This window comes from Calypte anna, chromosome 6, assembly GCF_003957555.1.
Source record: "Calypte anna isolate BGI_N300 chromosome 6, bCalAnn1_v1.p, whole genome shotgun sequence".
NCBI classification, from domain to species: Eukaryota; Metazoa; Chordata; class Aves; order Apodiformes; family Trochilidae; genus Calypte; species Calypte anna.
In genome coordinates this window covers 20907545-20934982 of record NC_044252.1, presented here as the reverse complement: position 1 = coordinate 20934982, position 27438 = coordinate 20907545, and the positions used below count along the sequence as shown (strand labels likewise).

Below are 27438 nucleotides of genomic sequence, written 5' to 3'. Positions count from 1 at the left end.
TCCTTCAGCATGTAATTCTGAAGCTGATAAACCCCGTGTGTATCACATTTCCGATCGGTTCTGGACGTAAGAATAAACGTTAGTTACAGCGTCGTACACTTGCTTCCTAGCAAGACTGCAAACCTAACGACTACCCGCCCTGCATGAAAATCAAATAAAATAAATCAAATCAAATCACATCAGATCATATCAAATCACTCCCAAGGGAAGAAGGGAGACGACTTTGAACCGAAAAGCAGCGCGCGGGGAGAGCGCTCGATGCCAACCGCCGTGACGACGCTGCCATGCGGGACCTGAGGACCACCCCCCAGTCCCTCGGCCCCTCCCGCCGGGGCTCCGCGGGCCAGCTGCCGGTTGCACGTGGCGCGGCGGCTGCCCGCCCCCCGGCCCACGTGTGCCGCCGCGCCGGCTCCCCGCTGCAGTCCCGGTGCGGCGGCCGGGCGCTGCGGTGCCGGCGCAGCGGCATGGCGGCGGGCCTGGGGCGCGGCGGCGGTTGGGGCCGGAGCCGGGGGGCCGTGCTGTTGCTCTTCTTCTCGCTGTCGCCGCGGCCGCCGGCCGAGGCTGCCTGGCTGCTGGGGCTGCGGCCCGAGGACACGGCGCCGGGCCGGGTGTCCCTGGAGGGCGGCGCGGTACAGGCGGCAGAGGGGAGCCGCTTCCTTCTGCGTCTCTACTTTCAGCCGCTGCCCGAGGGCAATGGGAGCCGCGGGCCGGCGGGGGAGCGGGAGCCGCGGTTGGTCTTCATCGAGGAGGCGGCTCCGGCGGCTGGGGGGGGCAAGGCGGCACGGGGCCCGGCAGAGCGGTGCCGGGAGCGCAGCGCCTGGGCCTCGGACGTAGAGGTGGTGGGGCCGCTGCGCTCGGGCGGGGCGGCGGGCTCGGCGCTGGCCGAGGTGCGTGTGCGGGAGGCACGGAAGGGCGAGTCGGCGGCGGCACCGGGCGGGCGGCTTTTCTCGCTCTGCGCCTGGGACGGGCAGGCCTGGGCGCACCACGGGGCGGCGGGCGGCTTTCTGCTGCGGGTCCGGCCGGCCGCCCCGGGGCTGGGCACCTGGCTGCTGCCGCTGCCCGAGGCGGGCTGGCTGCGAGCGCTGGGCGCCCTGCTGCTTCTGGGGCTGTCGGCGCTGTTCAGCGGCCTGCGCCTCTCGCTGCTCTCGCTGGACCCGCTGGAGCTCCGCGTCCTGCGCAACAGCGGCTCCGCCGCCGAGCGGGAACAGGCACGGCGGGTGCAGGCGGTGCGCGGCGGCGGGGGCACCTACCTACTGTGCACGCTGCTGCTGGGGCAGGCGGGGGCAAACGCGGCGCTGGCCGGCTGGCTCTGCGCCTCACTGCCCGGCTCCGGGCCGGCGGTGGCCGGTGGGCCGCGGGGAGCACCCTGGCTGCCGGTGTTGCTCTGCGCCGCCGCCGTCTTCCTGGGCGGCGAGGTGCTGCCCTACTCCGTCTGCTCACGGCACGGGCTGGCCATCGCCTCCCGCACCTTGTGCCTCACCCGGCTGCTGATGCTGGCCACCTTCCCCCTCTGCTACCCGCTCAGCCGGCTGCTGGACTGGGCGCTGAGGCAGGAGCTCAGCGTCTTCTCTACGCGGGAGCGGCTGCTGGAGACGCTGCGTGCCGCTGGCCCCCACGGCGACCTGGTGCGGGAGGAGCTGGCCATGGTGCAGGGCGCGCTGGAGCTGCGCACCAAGGTGGTGGAGGACGTGCTGACGCCGCTCGACGACTGCTTCATGCTCCGCGCTGATGCCGTTCTGGACTTTGCTACTGTCTCCGAGATCCTCCGCTCTGGCTACACTCGCATCCCTGTCTACGAGGGTGAACGGCGTGACAACATTGTTGACCTGCTTTTCGTCAAGGACCTGGCCTTCGTTGACCCCGATGACTGCACCCCCTTGCAGACTGTCACCCGCTTCTACCGCCGTCCTCTCCACTGCGTGTTCAACGACACTCGCCTTGACACGCTGCTTGAGGAGTTCAAGAAGGGTGAGGCCACCGGGCCACCATCCCTTGAGCTCCCCCTGCGTCCCCTCTGCACCCCTAAAGGTTCCTTGGTGAGCAGCCCCCTGCAGCCCACCCCATGTAGGCTGGCAGGACCCGGCAGGTACTGGGGATGCTGGGGGGAGTCGGGCCCTGCATGCACTGGTGTGGTGGTGACCCTGATGTCACATGGTGGAACAGCCCCCGGCTAGATCAAGGGTAATGCTGGTTGTGCCTGTGATGTAGAGACAGCAAGAGGCTTTGGCTTCAGAAGTTGGTGGCTCAGTGGCTGAGTCTGTTCGACAGGGCTGATGTCTCTGAGGTCCTGGCAGTATGAGAACGGTGCCTACCTTGCACTCCTTCCCTGACAAGGCAGCATTCGCTGCTTTTTTCTGTGCAGGGTTAATGGGAGTAGATTGCATATTGTTACTTAGCTCTTGCATTTTCAGCTTAGCAGTGACAAGCAGGTCTAGAAAGTCTTTCTGTGCAAGTGCTTTAAGGAAGACAAAGCCTAACCATTAGAAAGAGGTGTACTTTTTTTGCAGCTGTGATGATTTTCATAATATAGCAGCAGCCAGCAGCCCCAGAGATGCTGAGAGCTATATTTCATTAGCTATTTCTTGAGAATACACACAGCATGTGTATTTTTTCCTCCACTGGGAACTGTGTTTTGCTGCATGTTATTCAATATGTCATAGCATGGTGAATGAGTCTTTAAGAAATGGCTGCAGCAATGACATCCTGCATTATGTAATGCATGAGGACAGCACTTGGCTCCCGGCTGCCTGGGGCTGCTGCTGCAAGCAGAGTTGATCATGTGGGAAAGACCAACCTGGTCCATCTGTAAATCCTCTCTGTGAATCATATCTGGTCCTTTTTAGAGCTGGGAGGAGAGGAGTACAGGACAGGGCATTTCTTGTGTGCCAGGAAAGGGATTAGCAGATACATGCAGGTCAGATCCTGTCCAGAGATGCAGAGTTGTGTCCCCACGGCCTCACAGGATCACAGAGAGAGTTCACATCACCTACCCTCTCTGCCCTTTAGCACGATTGAAGACTCCCAGCTTGGTGCAAATCAGCAAAGTCCTGTTAGGTTTTTTTTTTCATACTAACATTGTTAGTAAAAGCATTAATATTGCTCTGTGGGTTAAGCCTTGATGCACTGCAGTAGTTCCACTCCTCCATGCCTCTTCTAATATAACCAGTTGTCTCTCTTCTTCCTTATTCCTTATGTGTTTTGCAGTTGCTTCTTACCTGTGCTTCCCACATGAAACTGTTACTGAAGTTCACCTCAGATTGCTGCTACCTCTCCCTTGCCTGGAGAGTCAGGTGCTACCACAGTTGTCAAGTGGTTTGGTCGGCCTCCCCTGCACTTTATCCAGTTTATTTTGATGTATTCAGCTACTTCCCTCTCAAGATTTGTTCTGCAGCTTGGTACCCTGTGGATCTATAGACCTACACACTTGTGGTTGGTTAGAATGCCCTTTGCTTGCCCTCTGCTTTGCCATGGTTAAACAGAGATGTTTCATGTGTGTCACCCCCTGAACTGACAGGTGTACTAGCAAGCCTTGCTATCTGCCCTGCATTTTTATATGTCAGTCCTCATCTCGGATGAGGATTTTCCAACCATCTTCCGCTTTGCTCTGTTAAACTCTTGGCCTTTAGCTGCAGGCTCAAACTCCTTTACATCTGTTTGCCATCATGGCCTTCTGGGGCATTTTGCTACAGCCCCTATATAGAGGTCTCCCTAAAACTTATTTCTGTTCCCAACTCATTTCTCCTTGTGTTTTTCAAATTACATAGTTGAAAAGCCTTGCTTTTGTTCTTAATATGTAACTTGGCTTGGTGTTTAGCAAGTCCAGCTCTTCCGTCAAATGTTCTCCCCAGGTGTTGCTGTTCTTTTCCAATTTATCTTTCCTCTGTAGGCATTTGGTTACCCCAGGACCATATTGTGCAGACACCACCCCCAATCTGAGCCCCAAAGCCCTCTTTTCCCAGTTCCAAGTACAGGTTCCTGTGCTAGCTCCTGCACTGTGACAGACGTTCACTCTCAGCTGCCTTCAGTCACATCCACTGCCATTTTGTCCCCATTCTCTTCACCATTTAATTTCTAAAATAAAGACTTCTAGTTTTTAATTAAGAATCTTCATCAATGTCTCCTTTTCTGTGTCCATCTGAATTAAGGTGAAGTATCTTGTTTGATCCCATCAAGGTTGTTTTCTTTGGTCAGGTCTTCGGTGACACCTCTACTAATTAGAGAGTAGGCTGATTACTTGTTGGTTTAGTGAGTGCTTAATGAAGGCATTAATCACTTTGCACATCCAAGGTACCTGCAGGACAGGAAATGCTCTCAATGATAAGGCCCAGGCACTTTCTAGGAAATTTAAGTCTTTGGTAAGGGCATTGAAAAGCACCTCGAAATCCTTATGTCCTAGACAAACCTCTAGAGAAACTTTACCAGCTTTCTTTTCCTTCTCCTGTGGTTAACACAAACAGCTTTTGTATCCTTTATTCTTCATTATTACAGTATTTATACAAAATACCTAATGACATTTTATATTGTTCTTTTCTGGATAGCAATGTATACTTCTGATCTGTTTCACTAATGATTAGTGTTCTGCAACATCCACTACATCCATAATGTCATTTTTCTATATAACGTATAAGTAACATAATTCCCCTGCCAGAGCTCCCTGCCACAGTACATAAACACTTGTTATTTCTTACTGAAAATGTTAGGGGATAATTAAATACAACTTTCGAGGACTCTTGCTCACACCTCCAACCGCACTTTCCCTTACCTGCTTCTCCTCCTACTCACTGGTATCATAACAGTATTATCCTTGTTTACTTTATGTGGTTTTTTTTCTCTCATTGCCCTGCCCTAGAATGGAGATAATCAGCTTGTTTTCTTTCTTTCTATAGCAGGGTTTGAGGGGAAGTTTTCCTTCATTGGTATCTAGGCATGCTCACACCTAACCTCTTTGGAACTCAGTTCCAGTAAGATGCAGTGATGTTTGCCTTGAGTTTAGTCCATAGATGAGCTGCAAATCCCTTCTCCCCTAGCAGACCCTGTGCAGGTGGGATGGCCCTCCATAGACCTGGGAAAGTGCCCTTCTGTAGCGTTAGCTCATCAAAACATTTAAATTGTATGGAAACAGTAGCATATGCTTCAGTAGCACCTAGGGAGCAAATGGCCCAGTGTGGTTATGGCACCCTAGAGCAACTGTGAGCTCCTGGCTGATGAAACCTGGGCCCACATCACAGCAGAAATGGTCAAATGCTGGCAGCATTCAGTGTGTCTTTTGGCACTAATTCCTGGAGAAAGATGGTTAAGTTGGGAGTGCTAATGGGAACTGTGAAAAACACAGAGAAGACCGTAAAGAGCAGCAGAATGGGGGGCTGGCCTTGAAGTGGAGAGCTTGGACTTAAGCCCTCAGCACAAAATAAGAAGCCAGTGCTAAAACTGCACTGAAAAACAACATTATAACAGTGTGGGGCAGGTCCAGTGGTAGGCAGAAACTGCTTGTGATAGAACATGGTTTTGACTTGGTTTCACCATCAAAACTGAGTGAAATGAACTCAAACAAGGCCTGGACACCCAGTTTGCCATGTTTTCAGGCAGGCTGGACAAGGTCATTATAGAAGGCATGCACAGTTGTACAACATTTACAAAGAAGTGCTAAGTGGAGGACACCATACAGTCTGTGTCTGTCCTTCTCTAGAAATAAAAAACACCAAACTACAGCCTGAAATAATTTGAAACTATAGGAGGAGTGAAAAAAATGTTGAGACAATTTCTTGGCAATTTGTTTTGGTGCCTCGGAGGGTTCGTGGCTTTGTTCTAGTCTCTAGGAGGAATTATCTAATACAACAAAAAAATAACTGTACCATATTTAGCAAACTAAAGCAATGTAGAGAGGCAGATGAGGTCCCAGTAAGATAAACTTCACCTTGGGAATATGGAGCTAGGAGGAAAGGTTTATGCATTCATTTAGTCAGAAATGCCGTGGGTGATTCAGGCTGTTTCTCTTCCGTCCCTAGAAGATAACCAAAGCGATGCACATTGCAGCTTCATATCTATGATAGGAATTGAAAAGCAATTGAAAATTGAAAATTACTCATACTGGGGGAAATCTTCCATGAGGTCCACTGCTTTTTTTCTGTAGGTGCCTTTGAGAAGTCATAATCTTATTCCATTGATCAAATAATTTGTGGATTTTGATGACTAATTATTTGGCAGGTCCATATATAGCAATGGAGCCTTTCAGCAAATAACCCTCCTCTGTCGGAGAAACAGTGGCATTTTTTCTTATGTTTGTTTTCCTTCAGCAGGACAGAGCCTGAGGTGCAATTCAAATTAGCCTTTTGTGGTTTGGCATATTTTGAAAGTTACTAAAAGTAAACTCTCCAAAAACAAACTTCCTGGCTTAGCAGGGAAAACAGTCCATCCTATGCAAGACAACTCTTTCCTGGGGTCTGTCTTTGCTTTTCAGAATGCTTCACAGTTTGTAAGACTCCTGCAAATGGAACGTAGCTGGAGAAGGTTCTTATACTTGCCAGGAGCTGGGGTTGGTACCATTCCATCTGCTTTTTTTACTGGTTTTCTTTTAAGTCTGCATGGCTTGAAATTTAAACCAGCCTTCAAGATATTTCTGTGTGATAGCCACCATTTAGAGCATCTTGATGGGCTGAAGTAATGACCTCTGTAGGTAGGTGTATGGGAGCTGGTTGTTACCCAGGCACTGTCCCACACACAGGCACTGAAGGGTCATTGCCAGGCTGAGAGTGGGTGAGGTGCTGATATACAAAAGATGTTTTCAGTTACTCATGCTGCAACCCTGCCTGAGATGTTACTTTACTTTCCTTGCAGAACTTTACTTAATCATACTGTGTGAACCCAGGGCTGCTTTACCCTGCTCAAGCAAGCCCAGGAACAGGCCTGCTTCAGGGAGGTGTTCTGCAAAGAGAGGCAAACTGTGGCCTTTAGGGGAGAGCTTACCCAGCTGATCATATTCTGTCTGAGTCCTGTCAAAGGCATCTTCAGACTGAACTGTGGGAAGGAATCAAGTAGCCTGTGCTACAGAGAGCTATGAGAAAAAGTTTTGCATTGGCTTTTTGGAAACATTTGGTTTCTAGCTTGAGAAAGCCTCAGCATCCTTGCAGGCTTCCTTAGGCTTCAAGTAATATGTAAGGGGACCTACTATTTGTGGGCAGGCAGGGTCATACCCAGAAGGTCAGAGCTCTGTTGGACAGCAGAGGGAGGATGAGACTCAGTGTCCCCTCTTATTTGCCCCTTACCTTTCTGATCTGTTTTGTCAACAGTAATATATCAGTTATTCCAGATACTCCATCTTTCCCCTGCTGTTCTTTAGGATTAGGAAAAGCACTATAGCAGATTTTGTGAAGGGCTTTTGCACTCTGATAGAGACAAACATAAACAGATGAAGTTCTCATCTCTGCAGCATTTACATCTTTGCATAGCTTTGATTCCTCATAGAGCTGGGTGTCCCTGCAGCCTGCCTGGTTATTTCCCCCGTGTTCAGGTGTAGATGTGCGTTGTCTCTAGGTGCACCTCCTCAGGCATGCAGTTTCACCCTTGGTGTAGAGTTAGCAGATTCACATGTGTTTCTAGGTTAGGAAGTTCAGGTCAGGGTCCCCCATACTTCAGATAGAGGTCTGCAAGGGGGCATGGACATTGGGGCAGCCCCCTGGCCCAGAAAAGAGCTCTAATGAAAAACACACAGAAAATAGATTTCAGTTACATCATGGTTACTTCACAAATCAACCTTACTTACTTTACTTACAACCTTACTTACCCTAGTCTTTTTTTTTTTTTTTTCCCATCCATTTTGTAGTTGTAAATGGTTTATGGCTTGTGCCTGTACCTTTGATCTCCTAGTAATAGCTTTAGATCTTACTGTAAAATTTATGAAAATAAATTTTGTACTCAGAATACTCATCCCATGTAACAAGAGACAAGGCTAAAGCATCTTTAACATTCCTCTGGCAGAGCACCTACATACAAAAATTATAAAGAAGTAGTCTGGGCTATATTTGCAGCCAATGGCATTTTCTTTCCCACAAGTAAAGGCATTTCCATGTGTTCTGACCCGGTTCTCCCATCAGGGAGGACACTTTAAGGTGGATCTATGAACCCAAGGTCGTTTAGGTACTTAGGAAAAACAAGGCTCCTAAAAATGGGCATAAAAGCTGTAGGTATCTGTTCAGATGCTTGCTCTATCCGGAAGCTTTTGGATGTTTATATTAGCTCTGTAATTTAACATTTTGAGGCATTAACTTTCCTCTGAAGCTGTTGTTTGAAAAGAGCAGATTTCATGTAGCTTATAAAGAATTTAGTACAGTTGTATCCCATGCTGAACAGACACTTAATCACCTATAGACTTCCTGTGTGAGAGCAGTCCTGCCGAGGCCAGTGGAGCTGTTTGCACAAGTGAAGTTGATCGCCCATTTGTTCTAGCATTTGCCAAACCAAGGCTTTGATTCTCAAGTGTTTCTCTGTGCTTTCCTGCATCAGTGATAGCCCTGTAAAATTCACGTGACAGCTTGCTAGTGGGGAAGGATCTCACCCTTATAATTCATTTCATTTGCACTATCAGGCAATGGTTATAATAGCACAGTTTTTGGAGTCAGTTGTACAGATCTTAAAGCTGTTTTAGATCAAGTTTGGGTTCTTTTTTTTAAAGTGATTTATTTCTCCATATAGTGATTCCACTGAGGCAGCCCTACAGGGTAACAGCTGGAGAAGAGAATGTGACCCTTCTGATGTTCCCAGGTCTGTCCCTGTGCCACCCTCCATTGGACATTGCTTCCACCTTGTAAAATTGCCCAACCTCTGCCCTCATACCTCTCCAAATGCTACTGTTCTTCCTCTGTGCAAGCATATTGCCTCCCAAGTCTGCGAAAAGGGGTACAGTTAAACTTGGCAGCATCCTCAGCCTATGAGGAAACAAGCCATGACCACACAACCAGGGTATCTGCAAACCCCTCTTATTCCCTCTGCCTCCCTCTTATTCCTGCCAAATTTATAAGGTCTGTTAGAAAGGGGATTGGAGGAGAGGTAGGACCTAGCTGGGTCGGGGGGCAGGACTTTGCACATGATCTCATGTCTCTCGGGTGGGAATTCAAGGCAAGCCAGCTTTCTCCTGGGTGCACCAGTTGGGAGCAGCAGTCATTTGCTCCAGCTCTGCCAGGACTGGGTGTTGGTTTTGGAGGTTTGTGGTATGGGTATCCACTGGCCAGGCAGGGGCCAGGTCAGCTCACTTGGTGTGGGCCAGGAGCAGACACATGAATGGTAGTGTTTTTCCACTGCTGGATGCCTGCTTCATCTCTTAATGTGGGTGTTAGTTAGTGTGGAAATCTAAACCTGGGGTTTTATAGCATGGCTACAAGTGTTTATTTTCTGTGAAAATAAAGAATTCTTGAGTACTCTAACAGCCCTTCTGGCTCTGCCCCCAGCTCAGTGAAACCAGGGGTCTCCTCCCAGGCTAGGAGTCCTGGGTTATTTCTAAATAATCTCATTGGCTGCTTTGTGAATGTGGAACTGGAATCACATTTCTCTGAGGCTGCTCTAGAGTAAATTACAGAGTTGATGTAGGTGTTTAGCCAAAAAAAAGAATTGCCTCCGTTACTCTCTGACTGCCTTTAAGTAGCACCTAAGCTTTTTGTAAGGGCTTGATGGTTTTGAGTTGCATGTAAATGTCGTTAACAACAAGCTTTCAGCCAAAAGAAATAACTTCTCTCCTCTCCTCACTCACCCGAGAACTTGTAGGAGACCAGATGGCCCCAATGTTTGTGAGCGGGGTTTGGCAAAGAAGACATTTTCAAAAGTTGGACTTTGCAAAGATGAAACATAGCTGTTGCTGCTGTCTTGAGGCCAGCTCTGCTGCTTTTTTTCTTTTTAAGTCTCAAGTCATGTTGCTTTATTACCCACTGGACAGACAAGATGCACGAACCCGCGTATGAAAGGAGTGAAATAACCCTGTCCAAAGAGCAAGCTGAATTTTCAGTGCCCTGAGGCTACTGATTTGGTATTTTAAAGTGCATCTCAGTGCTACTTGCTGTGATGTTATGTTCTCATTTCTAATTTTGTAGGCGTGGGAGGCAGTGAGCTGGTTTCTTAAATCTTGCAGTAAAAACTTGGTATGTGGAGGAGGGAATTTATACTGTGGAAAATGCCCAAGCTTTGCTGTGAGAAATGTAGTGGTGCTTATCTTCAGCTGAGAAATACCATTTGCTCATCTGAAATCCAGGGCAGGGTTATTTGAAGGTCACTTGGTCCCTGGCGAGGCATGTATGGTGGGACTACTGGGATGCTCTGGATGTGCTTGTCCCTGTCCCACTGCAGGGACAAGCCAGGAGGTCACAGTGGGTGAGATGGGAGCCGTGCAGCAGGCAGGAGCCCACCTCAATTGCATCTTTCAGCATAAATGCTGTTCACATGCCTTGGCCCAGAGCAGCAGGTGAGTTTGTCAAGGAGGCTTGGAGGGAGAAGTAAATGCAGGGACAGCTGCATAGCAGGAGGAACATGCCTCCTTTTTGTGTCACAACTCCTTGATGTTGTTGAGCATCAAGGAGCTCAGCTCTGGGCCTGTGGGGAAAATAGTGCTTGCAGCTTAGCAGAGGTCCCTGCAGCATCCACGATATAGTTGGACTGGTACAGGCATTGCAACATGAGACCCTAGGGTCTCTGCATCCTAGGGATGCAGAGCAAGTGGAGCAAGAGGAAGTTGGTGGTGATGCTGTTGAAGGACATTTTTGACATTTAAGTAAAACTAGAGGTTCAGAACCTGTGTGCGCTGCTGAGTAGTGTAGGAGGCACAGAGGCAGTAAGAAAACCAGTGCTATTCATTGTCAGGTCCAAGAGTACACTGGAGCTAGAAACCTAGTACACTGGAGCAGTTGTTTGTGGCTTGGAAGTTGCATTCTGGTCAAGCTGCTGAGCAGGAGCATAAATCAGAGCAGACAACAAAGGAAGGGAGAAGTTGAAGAAGTCAAAACAGCTTGCAGAGGGACGGATATGTGAAAACAAATAGCAGTATTTCAAGTATGCCAAAAGCAAGAAGCCTGAGAATGTGTCAGCAGAGCTGCCAGCTTACTGGGGACAAGCGAGGAAGCTGAGATTGTGATTGAGAAACCCTGCGACTTCTGAGCAGCAGTCACTGTCACTGCAGTTGGAGGGTCCTGGTCACAGTTCGCTTATTTAAGGTCACAGGGAGGAGGTGCTGATGGGGACAGGCATTCGGGTGCAAGCCAATGGCTTGAAAAATGTTCAGCCTCTGCATCCAGATGGTTCACCAAAGAGTTCTGCAGGAGCTGGGCTGAAAGCTGCAAACAAACATACGCATTTTTGCATTAAAACCAGCTGCTGTTCTGAGGAGTTGGAGGCTTTGCCCATATTTTAAGAAAAACTGTTGGATCCGTCCAGACGGTGATGGATAGAAAGATGAGGGGGAGCTGTTCCTGGCAATTTGATAGGACAGATAATTAACAACAGAACAAGAAAACACCATGAGGATGAGGGAAACCAGTAGAGCCCAAGGACATGGTCACATTTCTGTGCTGGAGGATGCTGTCCTATTGCTCTGTTAGAGCTGTCTTGTGCCAATGAAGCTGAGAGTAAACAAGAAGCAGTTGGTATGATGTACACTTCAGTTCTGTATAGGAGGCTGTCAAAGATGTAAATGGAGCGGCTCACAGCAGATTGCCTGGGTAAAGACAGCAAAAAGGAGTGAGTCAGAGTCCTGTGTAGCAGCCCTGTTAACCTGGACTGGGTGTTCAGCCCTTCTCCAAAGGTTAACACAGTTGGGGTGGGGTTGGGTGATAGTGGCTGCTTTAGAGATCTGGCTGTTACCTGTGCCTCCCACCAAACCCTATTTACCCGCCAGCCTACTGTGCTGGGGACACATCTCCCCAGGGGTGGGGGTCTCATTGCTGCTCTGCTCTCCCCCCACAGGAAAGTCTCACCTGGCCATCGTGCAGCGGGTGAACAACGAAGGGGAAGGAGACCCGTTCTATGAGGTGATGGGCATTGTCACCCTGGAGGATGTCATTGAGGAGATCATCAAGTCCGAGATCCTGGATGAGACAGATCTGTACAGTTAGTGTCCCAGAGCAGCTACTGAAGTTGCAGAAGCCAGGGTGGGAGCCCAGCAGGCAGACAAACATGTGGGTAGGAAACAGGCCAGACCAAATTGTGGTCCTTTCACAGGGCAATTCACAGTCATGGTGGGAAAGACAATAATGATGCAGAGATGCTGGTAGATGACAGGTAGTCTTGAAGGATCAACACAGAGAAGTACCAGCATCAGCAGTCAGTGGCTGGGCAGGTCCTGGCCCCAGGACAGGTGTGGTGGGCATGAAGTGCCCATGGGTGGTGCCCAAGCTCCATTCCACCTCTGGATAATGCATCCAGCCAGGGCAGTGCTAGACTTGTTCCTAAGAAAGAAGTATGTTTGAATGCTCTGCTCCGTCCCCAGGGAGCTGCTCCCAGGGCTGTGATGCATGGCACATTTTGTGCACACCTTTGTTCCAGCTGCTGCTCCACAGCAGCCCTGCCATAGGGTGCAGCAAGATGGGCATTCCTACATAGGTGTGCATTTGGTATGGGAACCTGCAGCTGCAGTGACTTTGTGTCTGTTGCAGCCAGGCAACTGCTCTGATCTCTGCCCCACAGCAGACAATCGGAAGAAGGAGCGGGTGCACCGAGGACGCAAGCCCCAGGACTTCTCCATCTTCAGGCTCTCAGACAGTGAGATGAAGGTGAAGATCTCCCCACAGCTCCTTCTGGCGACCCATCGGTTCATGGCAACAGGTACCTCTGCTTCTGTGCATGCCCTGCATCTCCCTGTGGCAGCATCGGTCCCTCATGGCATCCCTGAATAATTCCAGGGTTGGGCTTACCCCCAGAGAACAGTTTCCACCTGCCTGGTCTCCCATCCTGGACATCCCACTGCTCATCCATCATGAGTTTGCATTTGGGTCACTTCCACATGGTGGGGTACTGACATTTGGGAAGGGTACCTAGCATCTCAGAGGACAAGGAGTTCCTGGCCAGCCCCCGGCTGTACTGAGCGAGTGTGTTACCTCCCTTTCTAGAGGTGGAGCCTTTCAAGTCCCCCTACCTCTCTGAGAAGATCCTGCTTCGGCTCCTGAAACACCCCAACGTCATCCAGGAGCTCAAGTATGACCGAAAGAACAAAAAGGCTCCTGAGCATTACCTCTACCAGCGCAACCGTCCCGTTGACTACTTTGTCCTCATCCTGCAGGTGCCTGGGGCAGTAGTGGGTGGCAAGGGGTGGCCCATTTGTCCTTGCCACCTTGCTCTGAGCTTCCTCTGCCAGTGGAGATACCTGTCGTCTTGGACAGGGTGGCGGGGGTCCCTGCAGCCCTGGGTGGATTGATGGCCAGGACTGTGGGGTGCCTATCTGAGCAGGTTTTCCTTCACCTTCCAGGGGAAAGTGGAGGTGGAGATTGGCAAGGAAGGGCTGCGGTTTGAGAACGGGGCATTCACCTATTATGGTGTCCCTGCCATCATGGCTGTTGTCTCCTCAGGTAAGGGTTCTTCAGGCTCCCTCTACCTCTGCCCTGACTCTGGCAGCCTCCATGGGCATTAAGCCAAATGGTGGCCAGAAGAATGGGCTGGCCATGGGGTGAGGAGACCCTGCTGTGGGGCATACGGGGCAAACAGCAGCCCTTCCTCTGTGATTCTTATGCCTCCAACTGTCATTTCAGATAATGACATGAGGAAAGTGGGCAGCCTGGCTGGATCTTCCTTCCTACGTAAGTATTTTGGGGCAGGCTGGGGCTCTAAAACCTCTGCTCCACAAGACTGGCTGGCTGGAGGAGGGATGAATTTGTACCCTGCAAAGAACATACTGGGTTCTGCAGTAAGGTCACCCCCTTTGAAAATCTCAGTGAAGAAACAGCATGCTGAGGGGCTGGTGCAGCAGAGTCCCCACAAAGGGATTTGAGGTCCCTTTGAGAACCCTTTGAGGTTTCAGCCATGTTCTGGATCCGGTGGGTGGATCCCAGAATGGCTGAAACTGCAGGGGCGTAAAGGACTGTGCCTCTGAGCAGCAGTGTGCCCATATGTATGGGAGCATTAGACCTTGCATCTTCTGGCATGGTGTACTTGGGTCTCAGACTAACATCTCTGGACCCATTCACATTCCCAAGGCTTGGAGCATGAGCTGAATGTAGGTCCCATGCCGGAGTAACAGCTGCTCCTTGGGAGCTGCCGAGATGGGTCAGTTTACCTGTGACGCATTCACATGTGGTAGTGGGGGAAATCAGCTGTGTTAAAAGTAGTCACCCCAGTCCCAGTAAATTCCCTACCTGCATAGCTGATGGGTTGCTCAGCAGATTCCCTGATTGTGGGAGTCAAAAGGGAGATCTGATCAGGGTAGACTGTGAGCATCGCCTTTCTTCGCTGATCACCTCGGCAAATGTTTGGTGCCGGGTGGCTTGGGAGCAGGTAGAGGTGCTGCCCATCCCCAGTCCAGCACATCCCTCATCCCAAATGTGGGTGCTGCACATGGAACATGGGCAGGCAGGGCATGAGCCACAGTGGGAGCTGTGTCAGTGAGGCCATGCGTGCCTGCAGTGCCGCCTGCCAGGACGCTGCCACTCCCCTGCTTGTGCATGATGGTGTGTCACCAGAAGGTTCCTGCCATCCAAACCACCCCTGGCTGGCACAGGACACGTGTGTGTGCTGGGTGTGCAATGCTTCAGCCCTGGCCAGTGGGGAGGCAGGCTGGAAGGCAGTAGAGGTTGCAGGGTGCTGAGCTGGCACTCTCCCACCTCCTTGAAGCAAAGCTCAGCAGAAATGAGTGTGAGTAGCATGTCACAGTGGAATTCAGATGTTAAGCCTTGAGTACTTAACAGTTTGTTATTGATTAACTGTTGTTAAATAACTGTTTTATCCCCAGGCAATCTTTGGGTATTGGCAGTGGAGTAGGGATGTGGTGGCAGAGCCCCTTCATGGCAGCCCTGCTGTGGGAGGGTTGGGCAGCCAGAGCAGGGAGCAAGTGCGAGTAGTTACCTATTTATCCTTTGCTTCTGGGCAGCACTTCGTCTCTGCTTGCATTATTTGCAGAAGGTTTCAATCCAGTGAGGAAGGAGAACAGGATTTATTGGTGGAGGAGTGGGGAGATTAGAAGGAGTGGGCTGTAGGCTGAATTTCCAGGAGGGTTTACATTGGCAGCAATTTAAAATCATTAATCCCGTAGGCAGTGGACAGTTCCTAGAGTGTTGCAGCCATGTTGCAGGTGGAGGGAGGGCAGCACTCCCCGTGCAGAAGGGCTGGCAGCTGGGGGCAGCATGGCAGTGTCTGGGGGAGGGAGTTGGCAGCCAGCAGGTTTGCATCTCCTGCTGTCAGGGGTTGAGCAAAGAGGAGGCGTTGGGAGATATTAGCAAGTGCATTACTCATGGGTCCTGGTGTCTCCCCACTTCCCCCTGCAGCCCTGTGGCATGGCCCAGGGGTGCTGTGGAGAGCAGTGGGACAGCTCCCCACAGGCAGTGTCACAGGAAGGGACAACACCTGCCCTTGAAATTGTCCCTGCTGCTGTCACCCATGGCAATAAAATGTGGAAAGTGAATGGATTATGATTCACTCTGTCTGTGGCAATGGGTCAGGCAGCCCTGGACACAGGGTCCTGGCTCCTTGTGGTTCCCATATGCTACAGCTCCTGGTGCTGAGAATGCTCTTTCCAGCATTGCCCCCAGTTTTCTGAAATCTAGGACCTTGTCGGGAGCTGCAGGCAGTCTGGGACAAATGCCTTTGCTTTGTATCATGTTAAGTGGTTTCTTACAGCCCCTGCCTGCAGCAGTAGGGCTGTGTGGTGGTGGGGCTGTTGCAAAGCACAGGCCCTCTCTGCCACCTGCCTGAACACACAGAAGCATCCCAAATGCTGAGCACAGGACTTGGTTTAGTTTCTGCCCAATCTGCCAGATGGCACAAACTGGCCACAAATTTTCCTATCCTGGCAGTGGCTGGTGAATGGTTGGAGCAGGGTGCCAGCACTTGACTGATGGGAGTAAGGTGTAGTCTGCCCACACCATGGCTTTGGGTACCTGTGTGGCTCTACAGACAAGCCTGGCAGGAGCTGGTCCCTGCCAGCCTCACCTTCTGATACCTGGTCACTGAGCAGCCTGTTGATTTACACCATTCAAGTCTCTCTCCCTGCTGGTGTCCCTGTTCCCAAGGCTGGTGCTCCCTGTAGCAGAAGCAGGAAAGTATAAGGGGATGGGAAGGGATGTGGCAGGCAGTTATGGGAGGCCAGCCTGAGGTTGCTGGCATATGATTCTTTATTTCATTCTTCCTCTTGGTCTGTCCCTCACCCTCACATCTGTCCCTTGCCTTCCCCCATCCCCTCCTTCCTTTCCTCTCCCTCTCTCTGCAGTGCCTGTCTCAGTGTCCCGTACCTCCGCCTTCAGCAGAGGGGAGTCCCTGGCTGGCTCTCCAGGTAACGGGGCATGGCTTTGGGCAGGGGCCGCTGCATGTGCCAGCCTCTTTACAGCTCTCTGTGCACAGTGCACCAAGCCCCCTCTGCCATGCATGTTGGGCAGTGCTGGGCGAGGAGCACCCACAGCACCCCACACTAGGCAGCCCCTCATTGGCTGGAGCATGGGTGGCAGACTGGGAACAGGAGTCCAGCTGGAGCCTCCCCAGTATGATGTACATCCCAGGAAGAATGGGATGGGGACAAGGGGGAGCCATGGACAACTTAAGCTTTCTTTGGTGTGCAGTTTCTGTAACTTTATGTACTCAATGTTTTGGGTTTTTTGCTACTTGTTGCTTCTGATGACAGTTACCTGCAGCCCTGCATGCATGCTGCCCTGCTTCCCTTGCTTTCTGACAGACTGGGTAATAGAACAGCGTTTAGCAGCAGAGCAGTGTCAGCAAGATGTTGACATTACCTGTGCAAGGAACAAGCTCCTTTTGTTCCCTAATTAATCACTGACCAGACAAATCCATCATGCTGTATGTCAGAGGCTATCAGTCAACATGAGTGATGGGCCAGCTTGCTGTGGCAGTCTCTACTCCTGCTCTGTTGGAGTTGGGGTGGACAGGAGCATGCCCTCGAGGCAGGTTAAGTAAACATCCATGGGCTGCCAGCTGCAACCAGAAGAACTTATGCCAAATGCCATGCAGAAGGCCTGCATTAGTAGGAGAACTGTCAGTGAATTGCTGTGACAAGCAGGCAGCAGCCCTAACCTCTGCTGCCAGTGCTAGGTCAGATGCCTGCCTGCTTGGCCCCTTCAGTATGGGGACCAGCATGGCACAGAGTCTCCACCACCAGCGTGTACCAAGGAGGACACCACTGCAGGTCCCTCGTAGGGCGCTTTCCAGCCCTGGTGCCCATGGGGCACAGCCACTGGAGGTGACTGGTCCACCCTGGCCCTGCACTGTCACTGGGGACCCAAACAGCACTACAAGTGAGTGCTTGCCTCTCTGCTGTCCCTTCCTGCAGTGAACAGATCACCATCACGGTGCAGTGGGCTCAACCGCTCCGAGTCCCCCAACCGGGACCACAACGACTATGGGGGCAGCACCACACAGCTCCACAGCAGCAGCAACAACATCTACACACCTGACTACTCCGTGCACATCCTCTGCGACATCCAGTTTGTCAAGGTACGGGCTGGGCTGGCAAGGGCTGTCCCACTCTGTCCACCCCTGCCCTGGCACCCTTTCAGCCTCCTGTGCCCCAGGAGCCTGGTGGGTGTCCAGAGGATGCTGGGGGATCTCACACTCCTGCCAACCAGCTGCCACCAAGTCTCTGGGAAGTCCTGGTGTGGCTTGGCGCCCACTGACCTGGGCACATGTGTCTGTGTGCCCAGATCACCCGGCAGCAGTACCACAACGCGCTGGTGGCCAGCTGCATGGACAGCTCTCCCCAGTCCCCCGACATAGATGCCTTCGACAGGGATTCAACCAAGGCCTCAACTGCACGAGGAACCCCCCAGACACCCAAGGAAGATGCCACCACCCTTCTGAATGAGAGGAACAGTGTGTTGTGTGAGTCACCGTGTAGCATTCCTTCTCTGACCCAGGCCAGTGCTGCAAGAGATGCAGTTGTACATGGCCCTTGGGCACGAGGGTGTTTGTGCACACACACCAGTGGATGTTGTTCTGTGCTGGAATGTTTGTATAGGTGCAAGTGTGCAGGCATGTAAATCCCTGTTCCCCAGGTGCTCCTGCTCCCCGGGGGTCCCTGGCACTGCAATCTGCCACAGCAGGAGTCCCCCTTTGTCCTGCCCCAAGGCATGGCACCTGCCTGCCCTCCTACCATGCCTGCCCTGTGTCCCTGCAGGCAGCCGCTCCGAAGGGCTGCTCAGTCCCAGCGATTCAGTGTTCCTGCGCATGGAGGGTATCCCCTTCATCCAGGAGGAGCTGGCTGACAATGAGGAGAACAGCAAGTGGCAGAGTGAGTCTGGCTGGGTACACACATGTGATCCTGGGGTTGGGGAGGGCTGCCATGCTCTGGGGTGCTGCAGCCATACTGGGCTTTTGCAGACAGTGAGTGCTGTGGCACTGTCCTGGAGGCAGAGTCCCCGGTCAGAGAGACTGCGACCAGCTCATCACCAGGCAGCTCTGAAGAGACGCTGGGCAGGAAGCTGCTGAGATCCCTCAGTGAGTGATTGACCTGGGGACCCAGGGGAAAGCTCTGTACAGGCACCCTGCTGCGTAGGTCAGCTCCTCCCCAACCCCGTCCTGGGAATACCCTGCTCGGGGCTGGTGTGGGGCAGGGGGATAGCCCAGTTCCCTGGCAGCACCTCAGCAGCAGGCAAAACTGCACATAGAGCTAGCTCAGGCTCAGCTAGCTGCTTAGCCCTGATCTGGCCTTATGCACCCCTGCTCTGAGCATCCTTGGCCCCTAGCACCCATATCTTGTTATCCTTGATGCTGCAGGTGCGCGCAAGCAGCAGTCTTCACCAGAGGGTGAGAAGACACCAGAGGAGAGCTCCAATCTCACACCATTAATCACCTGAGCAGCAGTGTGGCTGGAGCACAATGCTGGAGGCCCATGCAGACTGGAGGTAGGAACCCATCTCTTGGTGCAATATTCCTTCCCCATCAAATGGCAGGTTGCTCAGTTTCCAAGGCTTAAAGTCAAGTTTCAAACAGCAAAGCTAAACAATGAGGTTTGGAGTCCATGCAGACAAGTTACTGGGGGCTGGAGCAGGATCAATGGATGCAGCAGCTGACTCTAACCTGGACAGGAATGGATGTCAGAAATAGAGACCCTGACTTGTATTTGCTCAGCTAGAAAGGTTTGTCTACACCAATATTCCTGAGCCTGCCTATGAAAGGTGCTGTGGTCTAGAGTAGCAACAAATAAGGGAAGAGAGGTTCTGGCTACCTGCACCAGGTTGTGCTTATGTCTTCCAGGTCTGCAGCATGAGGGTCTCCTGCTGTGAGGCTCATGTTCAACAGCAGCAGGTCTGCACTCGCTCACTGCCTGCCTGCCTGCCCGCTCATGCCACCCCTACCTGCAGGATTTGCTCAGAGCCCCATCCCCAGGCAAGAAGGGATGCGTCCCTGGAGGGGCTGAGCCACCCAGGCAGCCTGGACCAGCTCACTGGAGTCCAAGGGCCCTTGCCCAGCTGCTCCCTGGTAGCATCTGGTCTCAAGGAAGAGGTGGAAAAAGGAAAGGTGAAGTGTGGGGAATGGTGTCCCTGCGGGCAGAGCAGGGAGGGGCGGCCCTACCCAGAACTACCCTTAGCATCATCTACCATCCTCATCCCAGCAAGGCCCAGAGCCCCTTGGTGCTGGGTGCTGCACAGATGTGATCTCCACCATGAGGAGAACATGCAATCTGGGGTGTGCCACACAAAACTCAGGGCCCCAGCACACATTTGTGCCGTGCCTAACAACATGCACACTCAGCACCTTGTGCACACTGACCATCAACACAGCCTGGTGCTCCCAAAGCTCTGCTAGGCACAGGGCAGGGAGCTCAGCTCACCCCCGCCCTGGGCAGATCCACTCCTCCCCGCATCAAAACACCCTCCCCCCGGCACATGGCTGCCTGGGCAAGGGAGGTTCATGCCAGCCTTTGGGTTGGTACAGACCAGTCAGTAGTTTTTGTAGAGGCTGAACGCAACAGGGATATTAACATTAAAAAGTGATCCCTCCCTGAGCCATGTTCTGTCTGTATCAGTGGGTGAAGGGAAGCATGTGCCAACCTCTCCTGCCAGGCTCGGCTGCCCTCATACCTATTGCCAGAGGTGGCTGGAATAACAGGGCTCAGCATCAATGAAGGGAGCAGGTAGAGGACCAGCCAGCAAGTTTTGCCTAATTTCTCACTATGAACTTGGGCTCGGTCATTTGTGCTGCCGGGAAAGCACACAGCAGCACCGAGAGTTACACCACAGTGGTGCAGACAAGGACTAGGGGAGAACAGAAGTTAATATCATGCTGTTACAAACACAGCAGTGGGATACACTGAAATATAGCCTGACAGATAACAGCTGAAATCTCAGTGCACCAGTGCTTATTAAACTTAATCTGGAATAACTGCATCTCTGTCTGGGCACTGCTCTTTTAGAGAAACACCAATAAAAGGAGACTGGAGGAATGCAAGAGCTGGAAAACAGTCTACCTCAGAGGCTGAAGGAAGTTAGGTCACTTAACTGGTGAAGAATATGAAGAGAGGAAGTTTTCAAATACATAAAAAGCTGTTGTAAAGGGTAAAGGAATAATCTGTTCTCTGTTGACATGGTAAATGGATAATGGGTAATGAGCTTAAACTACACAAAGGGAGAAATTTAGGTCACGCATTAGGAAAAACAACCCTGGAAAGGCTAGGATGATGTGTGGGTCGCCCTGGCTCCACACCTAGAGACCTGTAAGGACAGAAGTGTAGGCAAATGTCAGAAGTAACAAAAGCAAAGTTGGTTCCTGCAGCTCCTCCTGAGATGAGCCCTAGAAGTCATCATTTAACCACTGCCCCATGGTCCAGCTGCAGATGGACACATTGAAAAAAGATCTCCCCACCTGCACAGAGGAAAGTCTACCTCTGGCTTATTCTCTCATATGGGAGAAACCCTCATCTTAAAAGGACAAAGAAGGCACCCCATGCAGTGTCTCTGCAAACACAGCAGGGACTAAGGCACCATTTTGACCTTTGCTGTCTGAGCTGCAGCATAAGCAATCCCTCAGGGCAGCAGTAACTGTCACTAACTGACCAAAGGAAAGGGGCTATTCTCCTTTCTTCACCTGGAGGCTGCTCCATCAAGGTGGTAGTATCAGCTCACAAACAGATTACACACATGACTGCAGAGAACAGAAGCAGATGGTCCCAGCCCTTTTCCAGTGCCAGAAACAGACTGTTGATAGGCTCTGCTGAAGCCAGGGGGATAGGTGGTGGTTGACCTGGTTGACCAGGGACCTGCTGAGGAGGAAGAGGAAAAATCTTTTTCTCAACGCACTAGTGGCAGACGAGGAGCTCTGGGCTAGGAAGGGATGGCCAGATGGATGGGTAGCATGCAGCCATGCAGACAGCAAGCACATACAGATGGACAGAATGAGCTGGACAGCACAGGGCAGAGGGACAGAAACACAAAATGTACATGGGAAGAATGGGTCAGGTTCATGTAGTCACAGGGGGCTCTCAACTATGCTTTCCCATAGGACTGTGCCCCATCACTAGCAACCCTGATCAGCAGGGATGCATACCACAAGGGAAAGCCTTGAAACAGAGTAGACAAAGTAGGATTCTGGGGCTTTAACCTCAGCCTGGGAAGCCTAGCACAGCATGAAGGCACATCACACAAGGCAGGGGTAGTGTTCAGGGTTGGAGGTTTAATTTTCTGTCAGCAACACAAAGAAGCCATTACCACAATTACGAATGTTTGCTCGCATTGGGCTCAGAACCAACTTGGGGGGGAAGCCAGCCAGCCAGCTGCCTCTCCCCACCCCCCCCCCGAAAAAAATAAATACTACTGTGTGACGTAAGTTCACAAGCCACATGAGATCCCAAATGACTGGGCAGTGATCTCATAGGACACTGCACTGGCACTGGACTTTGCCTAGATCAAACTGTTCAGTTACATGGACCTGATCTGATGTGCTGAAAATGCAGCTCTACGTGCCTAGAGAGCAGCTGCTTTCACAAACAGGAGTCAAGGTGGTTCATGCTGCCCTCATCCTCTTGGGGGCACTGGCTTACCATATCACAAGTACTTCAAAAAGGTCAAAGATGATTATCCCTGATTGAGCTACTGCTCCCATCTTTATTAAACCCCAAGAGGTGTGGGACAAAGGCAAGCCACGAGCAGGGAAAGACATGAACTACACACTACAGCTTTGGTGACTTCATATAAGTTTGGTTGTTCGTGTGCTTCATTGGATTTTTGTGACGGCTTCATGGATGGACTTGGCCACGTAGTCCAGGTTCTTGGTAGTCAGGCCACACATGTTGATGCGCCCACTAGCCATCAGGTAGATGTGTTTTTCCTTGATCATGTACTCAACCTGCTTAGCTGTGGAAGCAATGAGACATCAGGTCAGAGCAGTGAACTCACAGTTTAGAAAAGCCCGAAGAACCAGTCAGGGCTGCTTGAATCACAACAAGCAGAAAACTTCCAGCACTGACCACTAAAATACTGCCTAATGCTTCATCCCACCTAGCCACAGAGTCAAGGATGCCAGGACTCCAGTGTGGTCCCTCAGAGATTCCTACCTGCACTGCTTCAGCCCAGTTCATCCCCAGCAAAACGGTCTTCTCCTCCCTTCACCAGGCTGCTCAATACTTACGATTCAGCCCTGTAAAGCTGAACATGCCGATCTGCTCTGTGATGTGGTTCCAGGTGCCTGGGGTCCCAAGGGACTCCAGACGAGACCGGAGCTCTGACCGCATCAGCAAGACCCGATCTGCCATTGTCTTCACATTGTCCTTCCTACCGCAGGCAGAAAGCAGAGTGTGAGGACAGGCACATGTATAGTTTCAGGCCATCTGTCCCAGCCTAGTACTCAGGGACACTTTTTTCCCCTCCCCCCAAGTCCTAGCAAAACATACCACTCGGCAAAGAGCTGTGGGGAAGCGAGTGTAGTTGCCACAATACGCGCTCCCTGGGAGGGAGGGTTGGACCAAGTGGTACGCACAATCTTCTCCATCTGGGAAAGCACACGCTGCACGTTGTCTGCATCCTTCCCCACCACAGTCAGGTTCCCCACACGTTCATCTGTTGACAAGAGAAGAGACATGAGCCATTGGCCCCACACATCATGGCAAAGCAGAGCTCTCCCCACCCCCCACCATGCCAGCCCCATGTCTGGGTAAGGTGCTACTGGGCCAGCTTACTACCAGACACTCACTGTAGAGCCCAAAGTTCTTGGAAAACGACTGTGCACAGAAGAGCTCAAAGCCCTCGGAGACAAAGTATCGCACAGCCCAGGCATCCTTGTCCAGGCTGCCAGAGGCAAAACCTTGGTACGCCGAGTCGAAGAAAGGGAACAGGAACCGGCGCTGCAAGGAGGAACAGTGTTAGAGGTAAATCCCTTCCCACAACCTTGATTGTACTGCCCACTGTCCCCATAGGGGTGAAAAATGACCACTGAGCTTCCAGGTGAATACAAAGCAAACATGGTCCAGCACCACCAGACTGAGGTATTTTCTTTCTACTGGGGTAAAAGAACAGGAAGACTAAAGTGGTCAATATAGGTGAAATGCAGGAGAAAACTGCATTTGAGGTCTGACACCACCCTATATCTTACTATTCAGCACCTGAGAAATGGTGCCCAGGGATAATCTTTCCAGCATGAGAAACCTCAATGCAGCCCATGCCACAGAGTTTGAAAGCAAGAACTTGAAGTGGTGAGCAGAAACAACCAGGCCGCTGAGCACGCTGTCAGACTCTTCCTTCAACACCTGCCCTGTGGGACTCTTCCAGCTTCTACTACATTTCCTACCACTCCCTAGAGCTCATTTTGTTTCCAAGTGCTCTGCTTGGCTCAAGAGCTATCTGTCCCCTAAACACTGCTTTAGCCCCAGCAGTGGCCCATACCTTCATAACAGCAGCAATCTGCTTCCACTGGTCAGGAGTAGGGTCTGTGCCCGTTGGGTTGTGTGCACATGCATGGAGGATGAAAATGGAGAACTCTGGGGCTTTCTGAGGAGAGAGAAGGTCTTGGTCAAACATCTGGATGAGACTGGACACCCACAGCAAAGGCCCTGTACTGCTCTGGGCACCATGATTCTCTTTCACAGAGATTGATCTCCAGGCATAGTACACAAGAGCCCAGACAGCTGCTAAGAGCATAGCACCAAGCTATGGTCCTGTCCCATGCCAGTTTTACACACCTCCATGTCATCCAGCAGCCCTTGGAGATCCAAACCCCTCTTGGCAGCATCCCAGTAGTGGTAGGTTCTAATATCTTTAAAGCCAGCATCCACAAACACAGAATTGTGGTTCTCTAAGGAAAGAAATCACCTTTCAGAAAAGCAGGTCACATCTTCAGCAAGCCACCTTCTCCAGCCCTACCATCTCCCTAAATGCCACCAAAATACGTGATGGACACACTCATACTCCTTTTACCCACAAGAGGGAGGCACTGCCCACACCCCTGCTGTACCTCCCTCTCCCACTGACCCACAGGGCTCCTGCAAGGTGACAGCAGTACTCACCCCAGGACGGAGTGGAGATGTAGACCGGTGTTGCTGTGTTGTTGTTTCCATTGTACCACCGCCTCAAAAACTCTGCGCCGATACGCAGGGCCCCTGTCCCACCCAAGGACTGCACGCTCCCAATCTGCAACAGAGAGAGTTGCCAGCAGGGTTCACCCAGGTCAACCTGGCTATTGGAGCATGAAGAACAGAGGTGCTTGTAAAAACAAGACAGGATCCCAGATGTGATCCCTGGCATCACCCCATCCAGGACACCATCCCCTTCCAGTTGTCTTCCATCACCGTCAGTGATCAGTCCCATCTCAATACCTTCAACATTTATAAATATTATAAATAGACTTCAGTTATTCATGTTACTTTTTGGCATAAAGCAGATTCCCAGCTAGTAGCTTATTTCAGGAAAGGTGATCTGTTTTCTGTGGGGCAGTCATTGAAGGAAAAAACAAAATACAGCCCACATTCAATCTTTCCTAAAACTTACAACTACTTGTACAGCTTCAACAACACAGGTCTGTGAAGTCACCTACAACCAGTAAAGCCTGTGTCATGTCACAGAAAATCTCCAAATCCTGCCAAAGCATTGTTACTCCACACATTTGTTCTCTTCTGCTCAGCCTGCCACAGGACAGCCCAGGGATACCAGAGGGTCTCCAAGCAAGGAGCAGTTGCCCTCCCCATCCAGAACCTACCCGGTTCTCTTTGATGGCGGGGCTGTCGTCACCCAGGGCGATGCGGGAGGCGTTGGCCCGAAACTCGGGCAGGCCCAGGATGGGGAGGTACTCGTGGTTTAGGCTGTTGTCGTTGGCGATCATCTGCTCCACCTTCTTCACCACCGGCAGGACCCATGGTTGACTCTCGTCCGTGCGGTATGCTGTCAGGAGAGGGAGAGCCGTCCTTTCCACACCGGGGGGACGCGAGGCCTTCCATCCCCGTGACCTTGACGCTCACCGGTGACCCGCCCACCCCCCCGCCACGCACTCGGCCGGGCGCTCACCGCGGCCCGGTGACCTTTCAGGCCTGCGTTCAGTTGCCGCCGCTCAGGCGCTCCGGCAGGCGCCGAGCCCGCCAGGAGTGCACTGCCCCGCGGAGAGGAGCCCCGCCGGACCGCGGGAGGCCGCGGACTCACCGCCCACGCCCAGGTTGACCTTCCGCGAGTCCGCATCTTCCCGGAAATCCGCCGTGAGCTTAAAGACGGCGACAGGCGGGGCGCGGGGGACGGCGGTGAAGATAGAGGCGGCCATGGCGTAGCGGCCCCTCGACTCCGGTCCGGTTCTTTACGGGCAGCGCGGCGCCTGGAGGAGACCCTCACCTTCACCAGCGGGGCGGTGAAGGTGGCGCCGCCACCAATCAGCGGGCCGCACGCAGCCCCGCCCCCGCCACCAACCAACGGCGGCCCCACAGCCCCCCGGGCGCAGCGCGTGCAGCCAATCGCGGTGCTGCGGAGCCCGGTGACGCTTGCGCCGCAGGGACGCAGTCGGTGCCTATTGGCGGCCGTGCCCCCCCCCCACAACCCTCCGGCCCCTCTGCCTCCTCTGCGTGCGCGGGTTGGGTGGGCGGTGCGCGGTGAGGCCGCCCTGAGAGCAGCGTTCGGGGGAGCGGGGGCAGGGGCAGGGACTGGGCGCCTGGCCGGGGGGTGCCGGCAGGCAGGTGTCCCCCTGACAGGGGTGAGGTGCTGCAGGGTGCAGTGTCCGGTAAAGAGGTGGTGTCCTGGAACTGCGGTGACAGGATACGGGGTGGTTCCGGGGTGCAGTGCCCGTGGTACGGGTGTGCTGCTGGGGATGGCGTGCCTGGGGGCAGCGCTGCACTTCGGCAGTGTTTGGGGTTGCAGTGCCTTGGGGAGCACGGCACAGGCCCCGAAGGGGCACCGGAGCTGCAGCATTGTGGGTGCAGATGAGCCCTGGGGTGCAAAGCCGGGGTGCACGACAGCCCCGGGAGGGCCGTGCCCGGGGGCTCAGGGAGATACCAGGAGTGCGGTCACAAACTGAGGTGGGTGCCGCAAGGTGCCTGGGGCGTGATGGTCTCAGGAGTGCAGTGACCGTGTGCGGGTGGTAGCAGGGGTGTAGTGACTGGGTGTGGGGGGAGGACGGTGTGTGTCTGTCCCCCGGGGTAGGTCACAGGAATCTTCCAGTACACCTGCCACAGGCTTTTAAGACCCTTCCAAGGTTCCCAGCCAGCTGCAGGTCAGGCACTATGGGGTGGCCCTCTGAGACCCTTCCAGCCCCGGGAAAGCCCGGGGTCACATCTGGAGCCTCTGGCCGGTGGCAGCCAGCCAAGACGAGCCCTGCTCTGACCCACCAGGACAGTTTCGGGTCCCTTGTTGGGGACCCTTCTCCCGAACTATATATGACATTGCCCTGATCATAGAATCATAGAATCATAGAATCATAGAATCATAGAATCATAGAATTGGCTGGGTTGGAAGGGACCTCAGAGATCATCGAGTCCAACCCTTGAACCACCGTTGCGGTTGCTAGACCATGGCACTGAGTGCCACATCCAGTCTTTTTTTAAATATCTCCAGGGACGGAGAATCCACCACTTCAGTGGGCAGCCCATTCCAATGACGGATCACTCTTTCCGTAAAGAAATTCTTTCTAATATCTAACCTAAACTTCCCCTGGCACAACTTAAGTCCATGCCCTCTTGTCTTGTTGAAAGTCGTTTGGTAAAAGAGCCCAACCCCCACCTGGCTACACCCTCCTTTCAGGTAGTTGTAGAGAGCGATGAGGTCTCCCCTGAGCCGCCTCTTCTTTAGGCTGAACAACCCCAGTTCTCTCAGCCTCTCCTCGTAGGGTCTATGCTCGAGTCCCTTCACCAGCCTG

The 27438-nt window shown here is 52.5% G+C and overlaps 2 protein-coding genes across 2 annotated transcripts; one reads left to right on the top strand and one right to left on the bottom strand.

Moving 5' to 3' along the window:
- The first annotated feature begins 284 nt into the window (after positions 1 to 284).
- Positions 285 to 20209, top strand: CNNM1 (cyclin and CBS domain divalent metal cation transport mediator 1). Its single transcript, XM_030453264.1, has 13 exons — positions 285 to 1968; positions 11938 to 12081; positions 12658 to 12795; positions 13080 to 13249; positions 13436 to 13535; positions 13716 to 13763; positions 16385 to 16447; positions 17456 to 17619; positions 17826 to 18003; positions 18299 to 18412; positions 18502 to 18618; positions 18898 to 19025; positions 19378 to 20209. Exons 1-12 carry the CDS (start codon positions 285 to 287, stop codon positions 18975 to 18977), a joined length of 3000 nt encoding a protein of 999 aa, XP_030309124.1. The 3' UTR covers positions 18978 to 19025; positions 19378 to 20209.
- Positions 20210 to 21772: 1563 nt separating this feature from the next.
- GOT1 (glutamic-oxaloacetic transaminase 1) lies at positions 21773 to 25985 on the bottom strand. The gene is made up of 9 exons (XM_030452791.1): positions 25743 to 25985; positions 25306 to 25487; positions 24617 to 24740; positions 24293 to 24405; positions 23997 to 24101; positions 23308 to 23458; positions 23009 to 23174; positions 22747 to 22889; positions 21773 to 22472 (listed from the first exon to the last, which is right to left on the bottom strand). Exons 1-9 carry the CDS (start codon positions 25855 to 25857, stop codon positions 22333 to 22335), a joined length of 1239 nt encoding a protein of 412 aa, XP_030308651.1. The 5' UTR covers positions 25858 to 25985; the 3' UTR covers positions 21773 to 22332.
- Between the last annotated feature and the right edge of the window lie 1453 nt (positions 25986 to 27438).